Source organism: Ambystoma mexicanum, chromosome 12 (genome assembly GCF_040938575.1).
Source record: "Ambystoma mexicanum isolate Mex_15411 chromosome 12, UKY_AmexF1_1, whole genome shotgun sequence".
NCBI lineage: Eukaryota > Metazoa > Chordata > Amphibia > Caudata > Ambystomatidae > Ambystoma > Ambystoma mexicanum.
This window is the reverse complement of record NC_090936.1, coordinates 152,789,291-152,812,444: the sequence shown is the minus strand read 5'-3', so window position 1 is coordinate 152,812,444 and position 23,154 is coordinate 152,789,291. Positions and strand designations below refer to the sequence as shown.

The 23,154-nt window shown below is 43.8% G+C and overlaps 1 protein-coding gene across 11 annotated transcripts in view; it reads left to right on the top strand.

Annotated features, from left to right (window-relative positions):
* FGD4 (FYVE, RhoGEF and PH domain containing 4) overlaps positions 1–23,154 on the top strand; it is a 1,139,208-nt gene that overhangs the window by 866,510 nt on the left and 249,544 nt on the right. For all 11 annotated transcript variants that reach the window (XM_069628200.1, XM_069628199.1, XM_069628201.1 and 8 more), the window contains 2 exons: positions 10,141–10,279; positions 19,106–19,164. In XM_069628200.1, coding sequence (XP_069484301.1) covers positions 10,141–10,279; positions 19,106–19,164 — 198 coding nt within the window. The remainder of the gene's footprint in view (positions 1–10,140; positions 10,280–19,105; positions 19,165–23,154) is intronic.

Below are 23,154 nucleotides of genomic sequence, written 5' to 3'. Positions count from 1 at the left end.
CATGGAGCACTACGTAATCTCTGTAAAGGTGAGTCTGTGCCAAACTAGGAACTCCTCAGTGCAATGTGTAAATGCATTGGTATTGTCATGTCAGTAATATTTATTGTACCTAATCAATAACCACACAATTTTGCACTTCCAGTTTGTAAGTGCATTGCCAAATGTAACATCTTCATTTATGTATGCAGTCTGTGTCCCCATTCTAGTTTTAGATGGTGCATCCCTTGCCAATCATTGAAATCAAGCAATCTTGTTTGATTTCATTTTTTACCCCTATTTTAAACGTTTGATTTTGAGGCCATATGCCATGTAAAGTACTTACTACCTAGCATTGAAAGATTTTTTTTCATGTTTGATGGAAAATGTATTGTTCAGAAAGACTAAAGAAACTGCAGTAAATGCATTTTTAGTTTGTAAAATGTTCATTTTATGCAAAGCCAGAAGCATCGACGTTGTGTGGGTTGTCTGATGATCCTAGGAGAACTTCAAACATTCCTCAACCAATACTGATATGTACTTGATTTAATATATCTTAACAATTCCCTGGCACAGTAAATTATGGCAGATACATTGTTTATCAGTTACAGGGAAATTGCCTTTTAACTGTTTCTGTAATATTATATTTAAGTGTGTTAAATTGATTGTAGGATGGTCAATCCTCTTGTGGATGTATACCACTTCTGCTTCCCCTCTGTTTTTTGTGAATTTAAACCAATTGTAATAGAATGCAGCAGAGGCTGAGGTTTCCTGTGCAGTTTAACACTTTGCATTGGGAAAAACATGGAAAGCAGGATTGCAAATGTGCATGCACATCGGATGCCCACCTAGGGAGAGGGCCTTTTTACCTAACTGACTTAAAATGAGAGGAGAGGTGATATTCGTGAAGGCATGCTTCAGGATGTATTTCTAGGTTTGAAAAGAACATCCTAAAAATGTTTTTTTAAAGTGAAATCTGATGTCATACGATTGTCTACTCTGTGCGCTAAAAAGTGCTTTAGGTGATGTCTTTGAGTTATCCAGTACTACCTTGTCCCATCTTTCTCGTCTCAGTCCTATACCAATGTATGGTGCTAACTCAAGGACAGACCCTTGCTTTAGCACGCCTGATTTAATATCAAATATATTTTTGTTTCTGAATCCTTCCACTTGTGAGACTCTTCAGTCCCCTGGGGAACTGCCTGGCCAATTGTGTGGCCAGGAACGCAGGTGTGAATCCATGGTATTCACCCGCATTCCTTCGACCACCTCGGCCTCTGCCCCAAAGTTCTGCCATCTTTGTTGCTCGCTGCTGTCCCTAAGCAACTCTGAGCCCCCCTCAAGCTTTCAGTCCCTGCCCACATCTACCCATTCCTGAACCTGTATCTCTCCCCCACTCTCCTTATCTTTCCTCGGTGGGCATAACACCATCTGGCCTGGCCCCTTAACTCGTCCGCATGGAAATGGTAAAGGGATACAATTCCTTTACTATTTCCCATCAATATCATCTTTGTTTTCAGTGCCTTTCTAAAAGGAAGTAGGCTTGTGGTTGTCACATGAAACCTACTTCCTTTAAAAATGAACACTTTATTAAACCTTAAATATCTATTAGCACCCGAGAGGGTAAATAGTACAATGCTTCTGCTCCTGTGCCAGACCCTAACACCCTTGGGAATAGGAACAAAATATGATCAAAAATACTGTTGAGGGGGTCCTTGCCAAAATTGATCAAGTGACTATCTCAGTCAAGTGCCTACCCCGGAGGCTCACCTGGCTTAGAGACACAAACCAGATGACACATTATGACACCTTATTTAATAACAAAATAAAACGACCTATAGGAAGATAGCCTAGAGTAGCAGGATAAATAAATCTGAAAAAGTAATGGCAGAGATTATTACACATAAATTTGTATTAGCGTATTCCAGGAACACAATGTTTCCATCAGAAAACTCACCGAAGAAACCAAAGTATATGGGTCAATCCTGTTGTTGAGAAGGACTAATAATGAGGGACTGACAGTTTATTTTAAGGAATACAAGATGCACAAACCAGGGACAGCACACGACAAAGCAGTCCAAAGGGACTGGGTGTGTGAAAGGTCCTAAAATAAGTTGATTGGTACAGGGTAGTCTTGACTTGGGAGTGATGAGCTGGGAACATAGGTGTGTGCACTTTCTAGGCTCAGTAAGTGAAGCTTGAGTGCAGGTTCAAAGGAATGCATGGTAGCAGTGTTTTTGACATGGGAGGCTAGTGTTGCAGTGGTGAGAAGCAAGGCGGGAGGATCAAAAGCCATAAAATGCTCATGGTGGGCGGGCAACAAAGAAGTAGCGGAGGGTGTTAGTGTAGAGGTTGAGCAGGGGGGCGTAGTGAGAAAGAGCGTCATTCTGGTAAGGCAGGTGGGGGGCAAGCCCATGGATGGATTTGAAGCCAAGTAGCCAGCCAGCATGGAGGAAATGATGGCAAGTAAGGAAAGAGGGTGAGATTATGGAGGATGCATATGGCGAAGTAGAGTATTTTGTCAAGCGGGATGGAGGAGTTGGAGGAGTTTAGCACAGTAGTTCAGCTGACTGAATACTAGACTTTCTATGAGGGTTTTGGCAGAGTGGTCGGTGAGGAGGGACATATTCTCCTAATAAGAAGCATGGTAATCCTAGCAGCAGTAGAGATAGTAGTAGTAAAATGACAGAGAATGAGATCACTGTCAAAACGGACCCGAAGATTTCTTGCCTTAAGAAATGAGAAGAGTAGGTCTGGGGGAAATTAGATGTTTGTGTCACAGCGTCACCGTTCTGGCGGAGATGCAGGAGTAGGACTGGTCGCCATTGTTGTGCTGTCACGTTTGTTCTGAGAACACATGGACCGCACTGGTCTTTTCCAAGATGGCCGAAGCCAGAGTCTCAATCGGAGTTCTGTTTCTTCGACGGTGCATTGCAATCCGCTTTCCTCCTATCTGAGTATGGTGATGTTTCTAGAGTAATAGTGGTGCTTGAAGTGGGGAGCAAAGAAGGCCTATTAAAGTGTGGAGACCTGGGGAGGATCAAGAGGCAGAACAATTAAAATGATTTGGGCTAGAAGATGGGCATGGGAGTCTAGTTTGAATTTATGTTTTGCGATGGAGGAGATGGGAGGGAGGAACATTATATCTGACTTATAGGTTAAGGTGATCATTAGGGGAAGTGTTGGTTGTGAGATTAGATGGGGAAAGTGAGGAGGAGGGGAAGATACGGTCAAGAGAGTTCTTTTGGCAGTGGTCTGAGATCAGGTAGTCAAGTTCAAGTTAGTGGGTAGCAGAGATCTTTGAAGTCACCCATGAGCACTATTTGCTTTTGATGGAAATAGTCAATGTCAAGATCAATGTCAGAGGAGGAGTTGAGGGTGGTAGGGGCCTGTAGATCAGGATGACAGTGAGTGGGGTAGGTGGGTGGGAGGTAGTTGGACAACCTTGACCTCGGAGAGTGGTGGAAAATTTGATGGGGGAGGGAGGGGTGTGATCTGCCTTATTCAACATTAGGCCAACCCTGCCACCTCTTTTAGATGAGCTAGGGGAGTGCTCGGCGGTGGCAGAGTCGGTGTACGGGGCAGCAGGACCGGGGTAGTGGAGTCCTAAGGGTTAATCCAGGTTTCAGAAACGCCTGTGACGACTAGAGTTGGGGCGGAGGAGGGAGGGTGGCAGTGTGGGAGCGCATCAAATTGATCTGTGATATGGCGGTAGGTTATTTATTTTTTTTATATAGATCTGGCATTCCTTAGTCCTTGTGTAGGAGCAGTGGGTAAGGGTAGGGGGAAGAGAGATTGAGGGGGGCTTATGAGGTTATAGTATGTTAGACTGCCTGGTGGACTTTTCTGGGTGGGGTGAAAGGCAGTAGCATGATAATTAAGGGAGTGAGGGGTGGAATAAATCAGAGATATTTAGGGAGGAGAGACAAAGTTAGGGAGAGAGGTGAGCATAAGCATTATGTTGAGTGTGTGAATCACTGTAATAGGGTAGCATTCAAGAGAAGTATAATGGAGAGGGACTATTAAAGTGTATGGAAGAGTAGTAAATCAGCACCACTATTAACCAAAAAGCAGTAAATAAAGGTGGTAGTAGGGAGTATGGGCACATGCTTTTGGACATACACTGAGAGGCAATAGAGGTGCTGGCAGACAGCAACAAAGCAAGCATTACCATAAATAGAACTATTAGTCTCACAATGCAGTTTGTAGAGGCCTAGATGATGGGGCATGATGATGTTTGGGGGCGGCGGACGTACAAGTAATTGGAAGGTGTGGCAAATCCTTGGATGTCGTCACTTCTCCCCGAGGGGGAGCACCTTCCCATGAGGCCATGGAGGTGAGGCCTCTATCCAATAGTCCCCCTAGGGGTGGTGCTCAGTGGGCAGATCCCATGGGGAGGTAACCCCCTACAGCACTATGGACGACTATCTAGGGAGAATGCAGTACACTCACCCCAAAAAACCTCCCTACCAACCCCATACTTGGTCATCCCATGTATATATGTCAATAAGAGAATATACAAAGTTCTGGGGCGAAGAAACCTAGTCTAACCTAGAGCAATTACTAGGAAAGGTAGTGAGACGGAGGTGCACAGCCATGAAGATCACTCCTCCCAACTACACTGAGTATTCTAGTGATTCTGAATGCTGATTGGCCCAAAAAAGAGCTGAAAGGGAAGAAGTACTCGAATGGGAGAGAAGGTCCTACCTGGAGGAACTGTGAGCATGGGGAACATTCACCCTCCCCACAGAAATAAGAGACTGGAGAGATATTTGCTGGACCTGTGGGAAGTTCACAAGCTGTCCGATGTGGAAGGATCATGCGTCGGAGAGAAGCAGAGGACGTCCAGGCAAGCACACCCTAGATACAGAGCGGCCGAGCGGAGACACGCACAAAGAAGGGCTGCAGAGCTGCAGCTGCATGCCAAAAGAACCGAGAGGCCCACAGAAGTTGAGAGCAGAGCTTGAGGAAGCACATATCCAACGGGACTGAAGCAACAGATGCCCTGAAGACACCAGGGCTACTGGGGAAATTGAAAAGGGTACTACAAGGTGCTGGCGCCTGCTGGAACTACCATACGGGGACACAAGAAAGGCCATTTGCACCCCCCACCCCCCTGACATTCTGAACTGTATAAAAAGCCTCAGCGCCTCAGAGAATGCCAGGGGAAGGGAGACATTCCCTCTGATGTTGCAAACTGCAAAACAAACCTGAGAGAAGACCAGGGGTAGGTAGACATTCCCCCTGGTGTTGTAATCTGTGGTTTAAGCCGAGGAAGGGAGACATTCCTTTGGCACTGTGAAAATACTAAGAGCAGGATACTCCAGGAAGCCACTAGTCAAGAAACAGCTCTGGGTGATAAGGGATGTTGATGTTTGAGCTGGAAGTTTGATCTGGAACATTGTCTTGTGCCTTGAAAAGGGATTAATACCTGGGGAAAGGAGCCATTGCCTCAGGTATAGATTCCACCTAAGAATTGGAATTATACCTTTTGAGTTTGAGCTGAGAACTTTGCCATTTGCTGACATCTCAACATGCAACTTTGTTTTAATACCTTGGAAAGGGATTGAGACCTGGGCAAGGAAGCCATTCCTTCGGATAAAGGTCCCACCTAAAGTTAGAACTGGGTTCCATTGTCCAGAAGAAGGGAGTCATTGTTCTGAGCCAAGAAGACCCATTCTGTCTTTAGTTTAGTTACAAATGTAAGGGAGAGAAGCAGGGGTTTTGAAACAGGATAGTGGACTCTTGGTTCACATGAACAACCTGACTGAATACTTAGTATTTTTGGTTGAGCTAGAGAAACCCCTCTTAGAGTTGGGGAAAGGTAGATTTTCTCTTTTATTTATCCTATAATAAAAGTTTATGCCAACAAACATGCCACCTGTATGTCTTTTCTCCTCCTTTTGCACCCTTACAACGTTTATAGAGATTTTTTTTTATTAGATCATTAGGAGCATGGGATCGGAAAAGAACTGGGTCCTTGCAAGCCAAACATGTACTTAGCTGAGAGACCCTTTATGGTAGGCACTAAGCGATAGGACATCTAGGGCAAGATATTAGGTGAGTGACAAGTGACTGTTCTTGCCTATGGGGAGAGTGCCCGCTTTGCCAATGACAGTTCAGATTAATGGGGCCAGGCCAATTGGATTAGGACAAAGACTGGGGTCTCCTGAGCTCTCTCTCTCTTAAGGAGAGGTCAGTATCTGATGGGGATGGCCATTGTATGTCTAGGATAGTGAGTGTGATCTGGTCAGCTGCAGAAGCTTCTTGTAAATCCAGCCCTGCAGAAATGGGACTGTCCAGGTCGATGAGCCTCCCTATTCTGGCAATTGCGGCTCACATAAGGACACAGGTGGGCGCTGGGGATGGATGGTGTGGCCGAGGGATAGTGATATATGGTGATATGTCACAACCTGGATATTTTGGAATCGGGGTTCCCTCCGTTTTGGTGAATGCCAAAACGCGCCGACAGAAGACTCCTGCTACAGCCAGGCCTCCAAATGCTTCCAGAGATGAGATACTTTGAGCTGGGTATGTATCAGAACTAACAAGACTGAAGTCCCTCGTTTTTTTTAGGAATTTGTATCAAGAGTCGTTTTGACGGAGAATTGTGGCGATAATAGTCCTAGTACCAAAGTATCGCAAATACTGCAAGGAAAGAACATTTGTGTGCTTTCTGTTGGTCATGTTTCTGGAGTATAAATCAATTTTAGGCTTGAGCTCAAGCTCCATCCTGGCAAAATACAAAATGAAAAACATTTCTTTTGAAACCCAAAATACAATACTGTTCAATAGAAATTACACCAGTATATGTCAACTTCTTTCACCGGTTCAGCACATACCATTTTACTCGCCAGCTTTGGGCAAATGCAGAGGTCAATCTGTTCAATCAATGAAAATGTACCTGCCATTGTTGAGGAGGTGGCAAGTACAACTTTCAAGAGGTAGGATGGATATATAGGGAGCCAGTGAAGTCTTCTTATCTAAGGGAAGATCTGGTCACACTTCATGTCCCTGATCTCTTCTGTGGTCGCCACCACATACATTTCCATCGATGCTCATTCTGAAGATCAGACTTTTGTTTCTGATTTCGGGACTGTTCCACAAAGCATAAAACCTTTATTTCCCACTTTGAATTCCTGTTTTGTTTTCTCCAATCCTTCTCAGAAGTCTGGCTATACCTCAGTTTGTTCTGTTATTTTTCATTAAAGGGTTGGCAGTGTTGAGGGTGGAACTATGGTGGTTGTCCTTTTGGTCATATTAAAGTTGCACATGTGGAGGACCTTCAAAGTTCATCCCCCACTGGACTGTAGCTCTTTCACTTCATAGAGTAATTTTTTATACAAGGCGTTTGTGGATGAACCAGACAAATGATATGTTGGTCAAGGGGTGGAGCTGAACATTCTGTAGAACTAGGGCAAGCAGGTAAAATGTCTTCTATGTGCAGAGTAAATAAATGCTTTGATGACGAGCCAGACTTGTGTATTTGTGATTACCGCAAAATTATCTAGCCATGACATATCGAAGGACAAATTAATAAAATTGTTTTATTATTCATTTCTAGCTTGTACCTTTTGGTAGACTGCAACCTTTTTAAACAAGATTGTTTATCTGTCATTGGAACATCGATCTTTATAGCCAGTGTCTGCTACTGCAACTGTAGGCTATATAGTTTAATTGGCATTAGAAAGTGTTCAGTGTCCAGAAACTTGATGAGAGGCACACAGATACACAGCACGGGAGCCTTCCCCATTTTGGTCTTATTACTCAAGTCTTTGCTTTGAAATCTTTGGCGCTAGGTTGTCTACCAGTGCACTGGATCGTTTGCAGGAGGGCTTGCTAGCTCACATGCTTATTTTTGGCTGTGAAATTCTTTTACAATATCCACACTGCTTACTATAGAAGGTCATGAGCAGACCCGTTTGATCCATTTATAGATGTAAAATGTGGAACTAAAACTGGGGTAAAAATGTTCCTACTCCTTATTTCGATATCTGACAGTAATTGAGCACAAATAATCTGCTTAATTTGAATCCAAGCATCATGGAATATGCCCTGTGACGAATCGTGGGATTCAGTCACTTCTCCCCAAGGGGGAGCCGTTCCTTGTGAGTCGTGCCCACTAAGTGATATTCCCCCATAGGGGTGGTGGCAAGCTGGACCTCACAGGGAGAGACTCTCCCCTTGGGGACAAGGACTGCCATTCCAAAAGAGAAGCTCCCAAAATCCCTCACTGTGGGACCAACAGTAACATTGTGGCTTCAGAAAGACCCAGCAGACCAAGCCACTGTTTGTTATTGTGCCATATGATCCAAAATCCAACCTGAAGAAATACCTGGTAAGACTACGGTGAAGACAAGTGAGCGATTAATACTGATCGCTCAGTGGGTAGAAACCAGCAATACTTTGATGAGTAGGAAGGAGCGAATGATGCAGAGCGTTCAACTTGAAGAGAAAAAGGACCATAATCGTTCAGTGGGGAGGGTCCAGCAGTGTATCATAAAAAGGGAAGTAAGACCATTATTAGTGAGAAGTGAAACCCCAGAGTTTCAAACCAGCATTGGCGTTGAAGATGTTTGAAACCAATACATCGTCCATGTTGAGGAAGCGACCGGCTGGCGTGTGAAGGAAGCACCAGCAGAACTGGAGTCAGAAGAGAGCTGGGGAAGGAAACCCCAAAGAAGAGAGCCAGTTGTGAGTGGACTGTGGATTCTGGTAACTACATCGAGACTGCTGCGAGGCCCTGTAGAGCTACGGACAAGAAGCAGAAAGAGTCGTAGAGAAGGCAGAAGCCTCCCTGACCGAACAAAGAGAAGTCCCTATCCTGCAAGCAGGCCCGGAGACGCCACCCGTGGAACAGAAGGTAGCGGGAGACCAGGCGGGACCACAAGTATAACGAGTACCAGAATCATACTCGTCACAGTAGCCTTGATGTAAGAAAGTCAAGCACAGAACATTATTGGCTCAACCATCACAGGAATCATCCTAGTCATCCCAGTGTTAAGAGAAAGAAACGAGAGAGCAAGAATCATCTGGAGACTCATCCTACTCGTCCTAGTGATACCAAAATCAACAAAGAGAGTGATAGTCATTACTGGAATCATCTTTCTCATTTCAGTAATATAAGAGATGACCTGAATAGTAAGAATAATTATTGGACAAATAAGGAATAACGCAGAGAACGAGAATCATTACTGGAGTAATTTTACTCATCTCAGTAAAACAGGAAGTGGACAAGAGAATAAGAATAACTATTTGGTCTATCATACTTGCCCCATTCATAGAAACAGAAAAGGAGAATTCTGACAATAGGATATCTTACTCATGAGACGTTAAAGAACTGTAGCAAGATGGAGAGCTGGAACAACCTAAAGACGGGTACTATTTCCCTGGTGATACTACAGAAAGAGAGACTTTTAGAGACACTTGCGAAAAGAACAATAAATGAAACTCAATGACCAAGAACACTGAAGAATAGGGCTTTACAAAGTCAAGAGCAAGGGAACCAGCGAGTTGGAAAAGCCCCCTAAAAGAACTGAATGACTTAATACATCAGATAACCAAACACTATCTAAGAATTATATATTAAGGGTGGGTAAGTCTTTGCAGGAGAAGGGAGTCATTCTCCTGGGTTTTAGATATTTTGTCTGAGTGGTAGGGTCAGTGCAGCTTAGTTTTGGACGGAGGACAGACTGTTTGCTTTGGACTTCAGACAAAGAGAACCCTAGTTAGTTTTGTTATGCAGGGAAATTTACAGATCGGGGATAGTGAGGCCTTTTACTTATTTCAATAAAACATTGGTAAGAATGCACAAAACTGGCCTGTCTCCTCCATCTGACTTACCACAGCCCTTTATGGCTTCTGATGAGCCTAAACTCTGCTCCGGAGATGCTTGCCAAATGATGATCGTGTTTTCAGAGTATACTGGGATTACCAATTCATGCATTGCATCAAACTCTTTACATACTCAGAAAATTAAACAAAAACGTGTTCGTCCAAGTTTCTTCATTGAATATGTTCTGGTCTCCCAAGGTAGAACATTCTATGCTCCAGTGAGATGTATTTTATTTGGATCCCACATACTGATTGCAGTGGTTCTTTAAATGTTGATGGTGCCTGTGTCTAAAATGCTTTTTATCTACTAAATGTAAATATATTTTACAGAAACAAGAGATTTGTGGAAGTTTGACACTGCAACATCACATGCTGGGGCCAGTACAACGAATACCCCGTTACGAGATGCTTCTGAAGGACTACCTAAAGAAACTGCCAGATGGCTCGCCTGATAGGAGGGATGCTGAAAGTAAGCACTGTGGCAATTTGTATTTAGTCCCAGAATACATTTATATTCAGATTAAATATTCACTATATAATTGTTCTGTACAAAACTCCCGAGCTAAGTAGTATTTGGCTCGAGGGGTGAGTGTTCAGTGGGCACTTGCTTAACCCACAAACCCTGGGTTCTCACAGCACCTGAACATAATTTCCACGCAAACTGTGACAAACCAAAGATCCCTTGGATTACTGGTTTGGTAGTTTCACTGACACTGTGCTCAAGGAAAGTGACAAGCGGTTGATGGGGGAGGAAAAATTCAATTTACCACAAAACTCAATGAAGATAAATGTAATGAGATAAATAATGTCATTTCCAGATAAAGTAAATTCCCCAAATTACTGAAAACTAGTGTTGTCATTATTGAAGCAATTAATATTCAAATAATGATCACAGATAAACAAATGGTTAATAGCAATCACTTTTAAAGACATACAATTACTTTACAGTGGCTGCTAAAGATTAAGGGCTTTAAAATTCCCTGCTTAACAGTGCTGAAGCAAAGGTTTTCTGAAGGGTGCTAAAAGGGTTGACGTGGCTGTCGGTCCTGGTTAGCTTTTATGTTCAGAGTGAAACATGGAAAAAATCCATCTAGATTTCTTAGTGATATATTGAGTGACTATGGTATTTTTATTGGGGTTCTCGTCCCTTGACGACTTCAGGACGCAGTGACAAGATAACTGTTTTTATTTGCCTTTGGGCCCTCCAAGATACTGAATCAGATCACCATTAATATTGCTTCAAGAGGTTAGACTGCAGCCAAATGACACAATTTGGAATGGGGATTGGCCAGTAGTAAACTGGCGCAATTGATACCCTTGTTGCCTTTTGCAGAACCCTTGGTGCTGCTCAAGGCTCTTCAAAGATGGTCCTTAATGGATGATCCTGGCTGATGGAGCTTTTCATCCTCCCAACGCTAACATGCTGAGCTCTTAGTGCCACCTATCTCTCCCTTATTGATGGCGTTTAGGGAAAACGAATAAAAGATTGGCCACAGGATTTCGTGACGCTGCCTGGGTTGAAATAGCCTAGCCCATCCAGTGTGACCTTGGCATTTATTTTCTTCCAATTGTATTCATTCAGAGACTCATCAGCTATCGTGAGCTACAATAATCCTCTTTTTAGGGGCTGAGTAGGTGAGGACAGTGAAACGCAAAATTTAGAGAGTCCCACAAGCCAGCTTCCTTCCCTTTCTGCTAAGAGTGAGTAACCCTAGATGCATGTAGACTTAGTCATATTCACCCCTTAACCAAAAAAGGGCGAATAACCATGTAGTTATCATAAATATACATATTTTAATATTTATCAAAACACATTACACATCACAATACATTTCTCTAAAACAACACAACAATATGATCAGAGCTCACTCTGAAACACATGTCTATGTGTGTACATATTCTACAATGTGGATTCATTTCTGTGTTTATCCCTGAGATTGAGATTCATGTTGGTTCTAGAAACACATTCTTGAAGTGTTGGCACAACCTTTTTCCCGTATGAATGAAGAAGGGCAGTTATAACAGTAGTGGTTAAAATAGAGAAATACCCTACAGTTAGGCATAGAAAGGGTTTGTAGGAATAGCTTCTTTGCCATTTGTAGAATATGTATACACATAGACATGTGTTTCAGAACAAGGACGTGCACAGTGGATCTTTACTACAAATTGCTGAGAAGTGTTTGGTAGTGTTCAGTGGTGGCAGTGAGACGGCGCTGCATATGAAAAGTAAGTCCTGACTGCATGGTCCTACTGGAAACTCGTACTTTAGCAAGATAAGGACAATTTATATAGAAGCAGCTGATGGGCATATTCATAATCCTAACTGTACTTTTAAAACGGTTTTACACTGGAACTTAATAATTATAGGCGTGGATTTACCTACTGTAGCGCACCGACTCAAAGAGGAAAGTGTGCAACATCACGGGAAGGTTTATCTTTGTAAAATCGCTGACTGGGTACGGCGGGTAGTAGTGCTGGGGCGGGGAGCCTAAGACATTGTTAGAAACTGCACAATTGTTGGCATCTCCCTCCAGCAAGAAAGCTGGTGCAACTACGGTACAGAAAATGAAAACAAGAGGAAAAAGAACCAGAAGCCCTACTCTGAAAAAATCTGGAGCGACACCTGCCCCCAGGAAGAAAAAGGTGGTGAAAATATTAGCCCCTACAACACCATCAATCCAGCTGAAAATTAAGTCGTTCTTCACAGGTGACAAGCAGGCAAGTGAACGAGCTGGTAGTGTGGTTAATCCCTTTATCACTGGTGGTATAGAGCAGTACTCAATAACATCGATTGATAACAACGGCTCACTTCTTGTCGTGTGGCCAAGAGGAATTCTATGGCCCCGGCAGATTTCGAATCAGTTAACCTGATGTCGTCCAACCTCTCTAGGATGCCAAATGTGGAGATTTCTATGACCTCTTCTAAATCCGCTCCTGGGGAAAGTGAAACAGAAGATGAAACTAGGTATGTGGGAAGAGGAGAGATGACCCCGGCCAAGGATATATGTAATTGGTTTCGGCCAAAATGACCGCACCTAAAGTACTGACCTTACAAAAAGTCTTAAAATGCATACCACCAAAAGTTCGAACAGCAAAAGTTCGAACCTTTTGTGGTATGCATTTTAGGTTGTTAAAAAAAAAAAAAAGACTGCAGGGGTGTGCCCTGCAACACCCTGCTCACCATACTATACAGTATAGTGAGCGTGGGTTGCGTGGGACACCCCTGCACCTGCCCAACAAAAACAAAAAAAAGGCTGCGGGGGTGTCCCCCGCAACACCGCGCTCTCCATACTATACAGTATAGTGAGCGGGGACAACCCTGCAGCTGCCTGAATTTTTTTTTTTTTTTTTTTTATTTTTTTTTTTTTTTTTTTTTTTTTTTAGGAAAAAAGGCTGCAGGGGCTATACAGTATAGTGAGTGGGGGGTTTCAGGGGACACTGCTGCAGCTCACTAACCAAGAATGTAAAAAATTAAAGAAAAGAAAAGGACTGTGCGGCACCGGTTCCCGATCACGGAAGTGAAAGGGAACCAGCGTCGCAGGGACACAGCGCATCAGAAAGAAAGGTAAGTAGTGGGGTGGGGGGGTGTGTTGGGGGTTTGACTGGGGGTGTGGGTGGGGGTGTGTGTTTGTATGGATGTGTTGTTTTTTTGAATGGATGTCCGCATGGGAAAATGTTTGTATTGCATATGTTTCCCATGCAGACCTTTTGCATGCAGTGATTTCCATCGCAGGAAAATCACATAGATCCATGTAATTCACTCAGCAAGAGGATAGATTCTGACATATTGGAAGATAAAATTAGATGCTTTGTTCCAATTATGTGCGATGATGGCTGAGGAACAAAAAGCAACAAGGCATGACCTGGTGGAATTAGCGTTATGTCAAAAAAAAAAGCCCCACCCACAGCTGAAGAGGAGCTGATAACTGATAGGATGGACCACATAATGACAGCCACATCTTCTCCGAGGATGAAAACAAAAGAGCAAGAAAGTGCCTATGTGGTGACAGAGTCCGACAGTGGAGCATTGGAAGCAATTTGCGCTGAACTATCCCTGCTCAATGCCCCAGAATCAGTGCCGAGAAAGTTAAGGCACATAAAAAGAGCATCTAAGCACAAGAGGAGTACAACTAGAGGGGTGAAGGAGGCAGAATCTGAGAGTGGGCCAAAACAAAAGCAGCAAATAAGAGGAAAATAGGACTGTGTTTTCAGAAACACGCTCTCAGATGGCCAGAGCAGACAGGTTTTGCTTAAAGGCCCAATGGATGGTTGGGTCACAAAAACCCTGTCTCCATTGCAAAAAAAGGAAACAGCATGGCCAAGGCATTGGCAGAGAAGGATCAAAGATCTAGGATGAATAGTAAGCCACATGAGTGGTGTAACCTACCAGAGCTAAAGATGAAAGGTATGGAGGGAAACCCACTGCCAGCATTGAAGCAGTCCAATGATCAGGCAGTGATAACGCCGAAAGGGCAAAATAAAATAACAGTTGCCGACCACGATAAGGAGGCGCCCAATCTAACATGGGCAGATCGAGTTGAACAATTGAGACCTTCGACTGAGAACAAGGATCCTCATGGGAGTGATATAACCTGGAGGGTGGACATGACTCACATTAAGTTTGTGGAGAGGAAGACAACTACATCCAGTCCTTTTTTAAATAGAACATAGCTGCTGGAATTACTCCACATGATTCCCGACCTAGCTCTGATCTCGACTACAGATTTTGCAGGAATTGAACTGCCTAAAGTAGATAGCTTGGACAATTGGGCAGTGGCTCTTAACTTATTGGGATTTGAAATATAGGTGTCCGTACCAGAGCGACATAAATCTGAGGAACGGTAGGGAACACACCCTGCGGTATATGAACATGGTAATCCGAAAGGGGCGATCACTATAGCCCCTAAGGGGCATAGGGGAAGCTGGGCGAATATACCTTTGCAAACACAGTGACAAGTCAAGAAGCCCGACATAACTGTTTTTTGTTGATGTCTTGGAACTCAAGAGGACATGGATCCTTTCTTCATAATATAACAATAATGAATAATCCAAGGACCATGTCCTGTTTTTGCCTGCAGGAGACATGGCTATGTGACCCTTTTACGATGGATGGTTATACCCTTTTATTTCGATTGGCTAAGCCACCAGTTATAGGCAGACCTAAAGGAGGTTTATCTATTGGAGCACGAGCCCCTTATAATTTGACTGAATTAGTACATGGCCCTCTACACCCAAACTATTTAGTAGCTATTCTCACAAACCCTGGAAAGACCTCCACCCTATATTAGTGGAAACACTGCACGACCATCCGGGGGTGTGGGGGAGAGACTAACTCTATAGAAATCATGAACATTATGACATCAAAATTGAGAACATGGGTAGGTAAACTCCCTAGTTATACCATGATGTTTATCACAGGGGACTTTAATGTTGACTGTGCTGAGGCCCAACAGAAAAGAAAGGGATCGATTACGAATGATAAATGGAGGGGGAGGCAGGGGAAGGGAATGGCTGCAAGTCATGGCTGAGTTTGATTTTGTATTAATGGAGGGGGGGGCATGGGCTTGCAAGCAACTACCTGGACAAATGGTCAGGCGAGTAGTCTAATAGATTTCATATTTATTAATCCTCAGGTGGGTAGGTTAAATCTGCGGCTGGAGATTAGGGTAGCTGAAGCTAGTGATCATTCAGTGCTGATACTCACGGCCGAAAAGCTTACAAAATGTAGCAGATGCAGGTACTAGGCAGGCTGGAGGTAAATCCGGGTGGCAATCGCCTTCGCTGGTCAGTAAACAGGATTAAAAAACTGAATGACTAGTTGAGAGGCCAAGAAAGTGTGGGGACAGGGGCCCAGTTACAAGATGGGATGGGTTCGATGGTTGATCATATATTGTGGAAGAACCATATTAAAGGGGTTATCACCCAAAGTCTCTCTCACAGACCAGAACGTTGTTATGATCCAGAGATTGCTAGACGAAAGAGAGCTAAATCGGGATCTACGAATTATTGGTAAAAACACCTTAAATACTTGGTCGGAAAACAGAGTTAAGGCAATAATTCTGAAGAGAAGGTATAGTAACTGGGTAAAAGGTCATTGATTCTCTTTGACGGATGAGGGGTGGACATTTCTAAATAGATTGATTAGAACTAACAATTCCTGGAAATTCTGGCACTGGTTGGGGAATGTCCAGACAAATCCCAAGGCAGCTAGGGAGTTAGTGGCGGTCTCAGAAGGCAAATGGGTGGACCACATTAAGAAAAATGTCGATGGTCCTTGTAGTACTCAGGTGAACACCAGACCTATGGTTAATACCAAGGTCAGTGAATATTTAGAAACGGTAGATCTGGAGGCGAGAATTAGACAACTAAAAGTATCTGCTGCAGTCGGTCATGATGGCCTATCAAATTTGGTATTGAAGGAAGATCCTGTATTATGTGTCTCCCTATTAGATCAGATGTTTCGGCAAGTCTGTCAAGCTGGCAGAATTCCTGAGACCTGGACGAGTTCAATCTTAGTACCTGTTTTCAAGAAGGGTAATTGGAAGGAACCCAAAAATTATAGGCTATTAGCCATGATGGACTGCAGCGGGAAAATATTTGCCAGCATTCTGCTGGAGATCCTTACGGCCTGGGTGGTGGACAAGGGACTCCTGGGTTATCATCAAATTGGTTTCAGGAAGGGGTGTGCCGCAACCCACGCAATTTGGAGATTGGTCACTTTAATCTCAGATACTCAGCTTAAACGTGACTCGGCACTATATGCATGTTTTGTAGACTTCACATCTGCTTTCGATAGTGTTCTGAGAGGCAAGCTTTGGGAAATGTTGGAAGAGTGGTAAATGGATCCATCGCTGCTATACTTCATTAAAGCCCTATATAGCTTCACAGTAGTGAGAATACGTCTCTCGCAGGATGGGGCGCTAACTGATACCATCCCAACGATGTGCGCTGGCCCCCCCTGCTATTTAATTTTTATTTGTCCCTGCTAGCAAGGAAGTTGGTTAAAGTCCTGAATTCCCCCCGCAGTATGATAACAAGGGCCTGGTCTGCATTTTGTATGCAGACGATGTGGTGTTCTTGGACAGAACCAAGATTGGCCTACAAAGGTCGCTGCAGGCACTGGCTGAGTATGTAAGGACCCTTGGACTAAGACCAAACATCCAGAAAACAAAAATCATGGTGTTTGGGAAAGGGGCCCGGTCCAACAAAATGTATAAGTGGTCTCTTGGGGGGATAAAGTGGAAGTGACCCCAGAGTATAAGTACCTGGAAATTGTTACGAGGTCCACATTTTCTGGGGCCAGTCTTTTGGAGGAGGTAACCCAAAAATTGTGGAAAAAATGGTTGGTCCTAAGAAAAGCTGTAGAGCTGTAGATGTGCAAGGAGGAAGGTGTATAGAGCCGAAGATAATGGCCTACAAGACCTCCATAGTCCCTTCCATGTTATATGCACTGGAAGTCTTCCCTTGGAAATGGGTGGCCGTATTGGGCAGATTGAAGGGAAAAATACTAACATCACTGTTAAATCTACCGGCCTCCACCCCGGTCCAGGCAATTACGCTGGAACTGGGAGTGCAATCACGTTTTGCCTCATGGTCACAGGTCTCTGCAAACTTATGGGCCAGGATAAAGTTTGAGCTTAGTGGCTCTGACTCTCTGCTTGCATTGTCCGGTTTACATGCCCATCGTTACTCCAAGAGTGAATGGTTTTCTAACTTAGAAAAGCGCACTATGCAATTTCTGGAAGACATAGGGGTGACCCCAATTCCAACGTCTTGGCTGGAGTATAATATCGCCAGGATACCGACCAAAACAAAGACTTATGATATTGAACTCGCTAGGAGTCCGCTCAACTCCCTGAGAAAGTTTCATGAATATACGCAGCAGTCCTTTGTGATAGGACCCCCTAAATCATACTTGATAAAAAGACGATGTCCGGGTCTGATAAGATTTATCACCTCAGTCAGGCTACAGACCATATTGGTCTTGGAAAATACAGGAGCCTGGAGGGGGATACCACATGAGAACAGACTTTGTAGGCTCTGTGGGCAAGACATAGAATCTGCCAGGCATATTCTAACCCAGTGCTATGCACTGGAAACTTGTGTGAACGTGGGTATGAAACATTCCAATATTATGCATCTGATCAGTTCTGGAGTATGCCATTTGAGGCAGAAACATTAGTGATCCCGGCAGCTGCTATGCACATCTGGGAAATTGTTCATGGAAAACTTTCCGCCCAATCTTAGTGTAAAAAGTAAGAAAGTACATTGGGAGATAGAATTGAGTCCACTGCTGCTATTGATAGAAATATCAAATAATTGTGTTGTTTACAGTGATTTTATTGCCCCTTAATTGGTTTAGTGCTTTTGATATATGGTTGTCATATATTTCAATACTAATTTATTTTAATGGATGAAAAATATATAAGTAAAAATGTAATAGTGTGAAAAGGTTGCTTGGTAACCAAATGCAATTTAAATCAATAAAAAATAAAAAGTTGCCGAGAATTTCATTACCATCCATGCCTGTGAAATTGGACATCCAGCAGGTCCACTCCAAACAACTGGTCTCATGCATGTGCAGATGCTAGAATTTAAACTAGAATTATCATCTTTTCAGGACAGTGTAGCCCAGCTTCCAACTACTGAATGCAGGTTGTAAAGCCCTCATCATTTAAGGACCCACAGAAGAACCACTGGGTACCGAGTTTCACTGAACTCGTCTTGATGGGAGGAACGTGCAGGAGCCTGAGCAAGGATTTTAGGGGGTTGACCTGTTGCTACACTATTCTAAAATGCACTTCAATTTTGAGCGAGGTCCTTGATCTCTCCATAAAAAAGTCTAACAGATTTGTTTACAGACTTTCAGTTGTATGCCAATTGGCTGTCCTAATCACAGACAGGTTTAAAAGCTATGAAGCTGAAGAAGAGCAGCCTTCTATACCATCAAGACAAAGTTGTATTTTCCTACAGCTTCCCTCTGTATAATTTGCTAAAGTACTTCCTGTTTTGACTTGTCTTCTATGTCCATGGCTGCAGGGATTATGGAGACTAACTAATGCAACCATCTTCATATGCCCAGAAAAAAGTTTATCTTCGGCCATAAAACTCCTACGCTAATACTCTGCACTTACATAACAATGATTGCATCTTTAAATTTGCCATTCTGTATCACATCATACCCTTCTGTGACATGACATGTTAATGTCCATATTGTTCACTGCGACATTCCCATTTCAAACTGAATTCAAAATTCTTAATAACCACATATACTGTTGTTTAATCATTTTCATAGAGTCATTGGAAATGATCTCCACGGCAGCAACTCACTCAAACGCTGCTATTCGTAATATGGTGAGTATCTAAATTGTTGAATTCTTCATGCATTTGGTTATTGCTATAGTATATGCACAGTGGATACATGCATTTCTAACAGTATAATAGCTTCATAGATCCCACCCCCTTTGAAAGGTATGTCATGGTCTACATTTTGGAGAAGGATAAAGATTTGAGTGGGTAAGCGAAGGATTGTACTATGTGACTTCATCACAAGAGTGTGGTGAATATTACCCAGCCCATTTTAGCAGTGCCCTCCCCACCCACTGAAGATGTAATCTATAAAGTTTTGGTGTAACTCTGCTTAGCATCCATGAGTTTTTAATAAGAAATCTATACTTACTATGTTCTTCACTCTTTTAACCTAGTCTTTTTCTTCTTAAATTTCTTTCAAATCCAATTTCATTTCTGGAATTCATTAATAATAAACAATGTGCGTCTTACCTCGTAATAGCTTAAAATCTCTTGCTCCAATTTCCTTGTTCATGAGCTTGTAGTTTGCCTGTAAATGGGGACGGGCAAATTGAAGATTTATATAGCTGAGGGGACTTCAGCCCCTGCTAGAAGCTGGGGGAGGGGGCACTACTTGCTAAGGAGGGGGGTACAATTCATGCCCAACCCAGACCAGCTGAAAATGGAAGCAAGGATAAGCATTGACCATCTCCTCAAAAAGCATCCCCTGAAAGCGTGAACCAGTTAGTGCTGCTTAAATGAATAAAATACTTGGCATGTGACAGTAGTTTAGCCCACCATGGGGGCCTCTATTCTAATATAGAACCATAACTGACAGAGTATTCCCAACACTTCTCATCTTGCCTGGGTAGCACTGTACTAGTGAACAAAGGTACGAACCAACGTATAGCAATAATGTGCCCTCAATCGGACACACAAGTGGGGCAGGGTGACCCACTTGTGCTTGAAGCACAATAAATTGTTAAATCCTGAGTGGTTACTTTGGGTAATTGCATTTTGTATCCAACCCCGAGCCTCAAACAGAGGCTGGAAGAGAGAGCGCATAGGCTGTGCTGAAGGAGGCGTGCCAATTACTGGGCATCTCTAACACCCAAACAATCTGCAGCCATGAGCAGCGCAGTGTGCCATTGCTTTTCACATTAGGGCAACAACTTATTGGGGGCCCATACTATAATAGCCACCCACCAGCTCCTTCATAATCGGAGGGGTGCCTCAGTAACTCGCTCCTTTAGGAGTGACTTGCCCCGAGGCCTCGACTTCCCACAGTACCCAAACTACCCACGTCCTGGCGAAGGGTCCATCTGCTGCTACCCACTCACTGAGAACTTAAACCTAAGATCCTCCACTATTTATTATTTTCTGGGTAGGGAGAACATGGAGGTCCTAGCACAATACACAAAAACCAATCTTCTATCCCATATTTGGATGTCAACAATGTATTTTCTTTTAAATTTAACTTCACACAAGGTGATTTGTTTCTAGATATTCTTGAATTTTATTGATATAATACAAAAGGTGCAAGGCAGTAAAGTGCATTATTATGTGACATTTGTCATGCAAAAAATCAATAAAATGCTAATCTCATATGTATTCAATCACACCTAATCACATATGCTCACTCATATTCACAACCCACTGGACTCATAAACCACATACACAATACAGTTCACAATGGACAGTTGTGTGCAAAGTAGCTAAAGTGTGCAAAATAGCGCAATGTGGTGCAAAACAACATATTTCCAATATCTACAATGAAGATGACTGCTAGTATTCCAGCCTTGCACTTTGTGTATTATTTCAATACAATTCAAGAATATTTAGAATCAAATCACCTTGTGTGACATTAAGTTGAAAAATCTAGTTGTTGACATCTAAATGTGGTATGTGAGATCGTTTTTTGTGTATTGTGTCACCCACTCACTGAACAGTGCATCAGTGAGATTTTGACCTGTGGCATCACTCATTATGTCGTCCTTGATCTCATGGGACACCAGCACCATCCTTGACCGATCTCTGAGAATCAAAATCCTTTTAGTCGACTGAATTCTGTTATTGCTGTTCTCATCTCGCAGCAAGTTTGGGCCCAGAGATGTCCAATGAACCCTTTAGTTGACACCACCTACACCTGCCTCCTGCTCCATGGTTTGACAAGGGACAAAGAAGCTAACTGAGACAGCGATTCAAATAGGCCATGTTTCTCACAGCTGGGAGGTGGCATAATGTTTGGCAGCAGGCCGCCTACAGCATCTTTATTAGACCGGCAGGTGGTCACTGATCTCTGTTCACCACCCATAGGACCCGGCAACCATAGAATGGGTAGTAAAGCAAGACATGTCCCTTTTCTTTTCTTTCTCCAGTGCCAGCAGAGCAGATAAGGGCCAGAGCACCCCAAGGGATGCTGTGCCAGGTTATTTATCTCTTTGTTGTCACTCCTACATCACCAGTACTCCACTGAGGCTGGGGCGGGGGTGGGGGGCTGGGACCAAGGTATAGACTCTCTATAGCTCTTTGCTCCTCTCGCCCCTTCCCTTTCCAAGGGGGCTGACTGCAAGGCCTTGTGAGGAAGTGCCTTCCCTCGGGGTGGGGGGCAGCGGCAGGTGGGCCTGTGACAATGCCTAACAGCAGTCAGGCAGACCCAGAGCAGCCTGGCCCTGGCAACTCACATGACAAGGATTTCTTTTTGAAAATGTTGTGGGTCCTAAGACTGTCCCTCTTTCACTATAGCCTTGTATCAAACCAGCTACATAAACCAGGCACTTCTGACACCCAGGTTAGTCGATACAGATGGTTGACAACTACTGTCTAGTTCTGTCTTCGGCTAGTTGGGAGGACCTAAAAGCTGAACGCCTCTTCTTTGTAAAATCCCTTGGGGACTTCCTAACACTCCCTTCTCTATCAAGTTGTTAATTTTCAGTTGGAAATGGAGCTTTATAAATACCCTGTTGAATTGAGTCAGCTGCCTAGCACGCTCACTTTCACCTCTCCCTTTTTCTACTGTTTCTTTTTAGCTATTTCACCTTGCTCCTCGTTTCAATCTTCTTTCCCTCCAATGTCTCTCATTCCTGAGTCTTGACTCCACTCTTTGATGTTACTTATCCTTCCACTACTCTACTGCCCCTTCCTGCTCCCCCCTGCTCCCCCCTGCTCCCCCCTGCACCCCCCCTGCACCCCCCCTGCACCCCCCTGCTCCCTCCTGCACCACACTGCTCCCTCATGCACCCTACTGCTCCCTTGTCCACACTACTACCCCTTCTTCCACATCATTTCTCTACTAGCACTCCTCCCTCCAATTACCCGCCTTTCACTCAATACCACCCACTATACAGTCACTCTCTACAATAACTTTCTAACAACACTTACCAAACACCTATGCACACTCGCACAGCAGTACCTTTTTCACACTCTAGCCAATACTTCATCTCAAAAATTCGACTCCACAGTCTGCTGCCCCTCCCTCCCGCTGGTCTCTTGGTCGTTCTCCACCTTCACCATTGACCTCACCCAAATAACCCACACTTCCTGTACCCTGCCATATAGCCCTCCCCCTCTTCTGATTGGTTTTCTTTCCCTGGCAATCTGCCCCCGTCTTCCCCATTCAAGATGAGCACTATGCCACTCCATTTACAAATAGGATGCTAAGCTCTGCCCACTTCTGCTGCACTGGCTCGGTGTGGAATGTGAAAAATTGCGGCCTTGGAGGTTTAATGTTTCAGTTCGTGTTTGGGGGACTGGCACACGAATTGCTCTAAATCTCAGATGCGGTTCAAAGGTTTTTATTTAACTGTTTGTGGGCCCTAGGGCTGCCCCCCTCTCTCTCTTGTCTTGTATTGAATCTCCTCCCTTACTCAGTTTTACTCCCAGTTTAGTTGGTACAGACAGGCAGCCCCTATTGTCTCCTTCTGTCTTAGTCTACTTGGGAGGAACTGAAGCCAAACGCATGTGTCTAAGCTCCCTCAGGTACTTCCTAACTTTCCCTACTCTAGCCAGTTGTTCATTTTCAATGGGGAGTTGGGGAGGGTGCCTTACAAATACCCT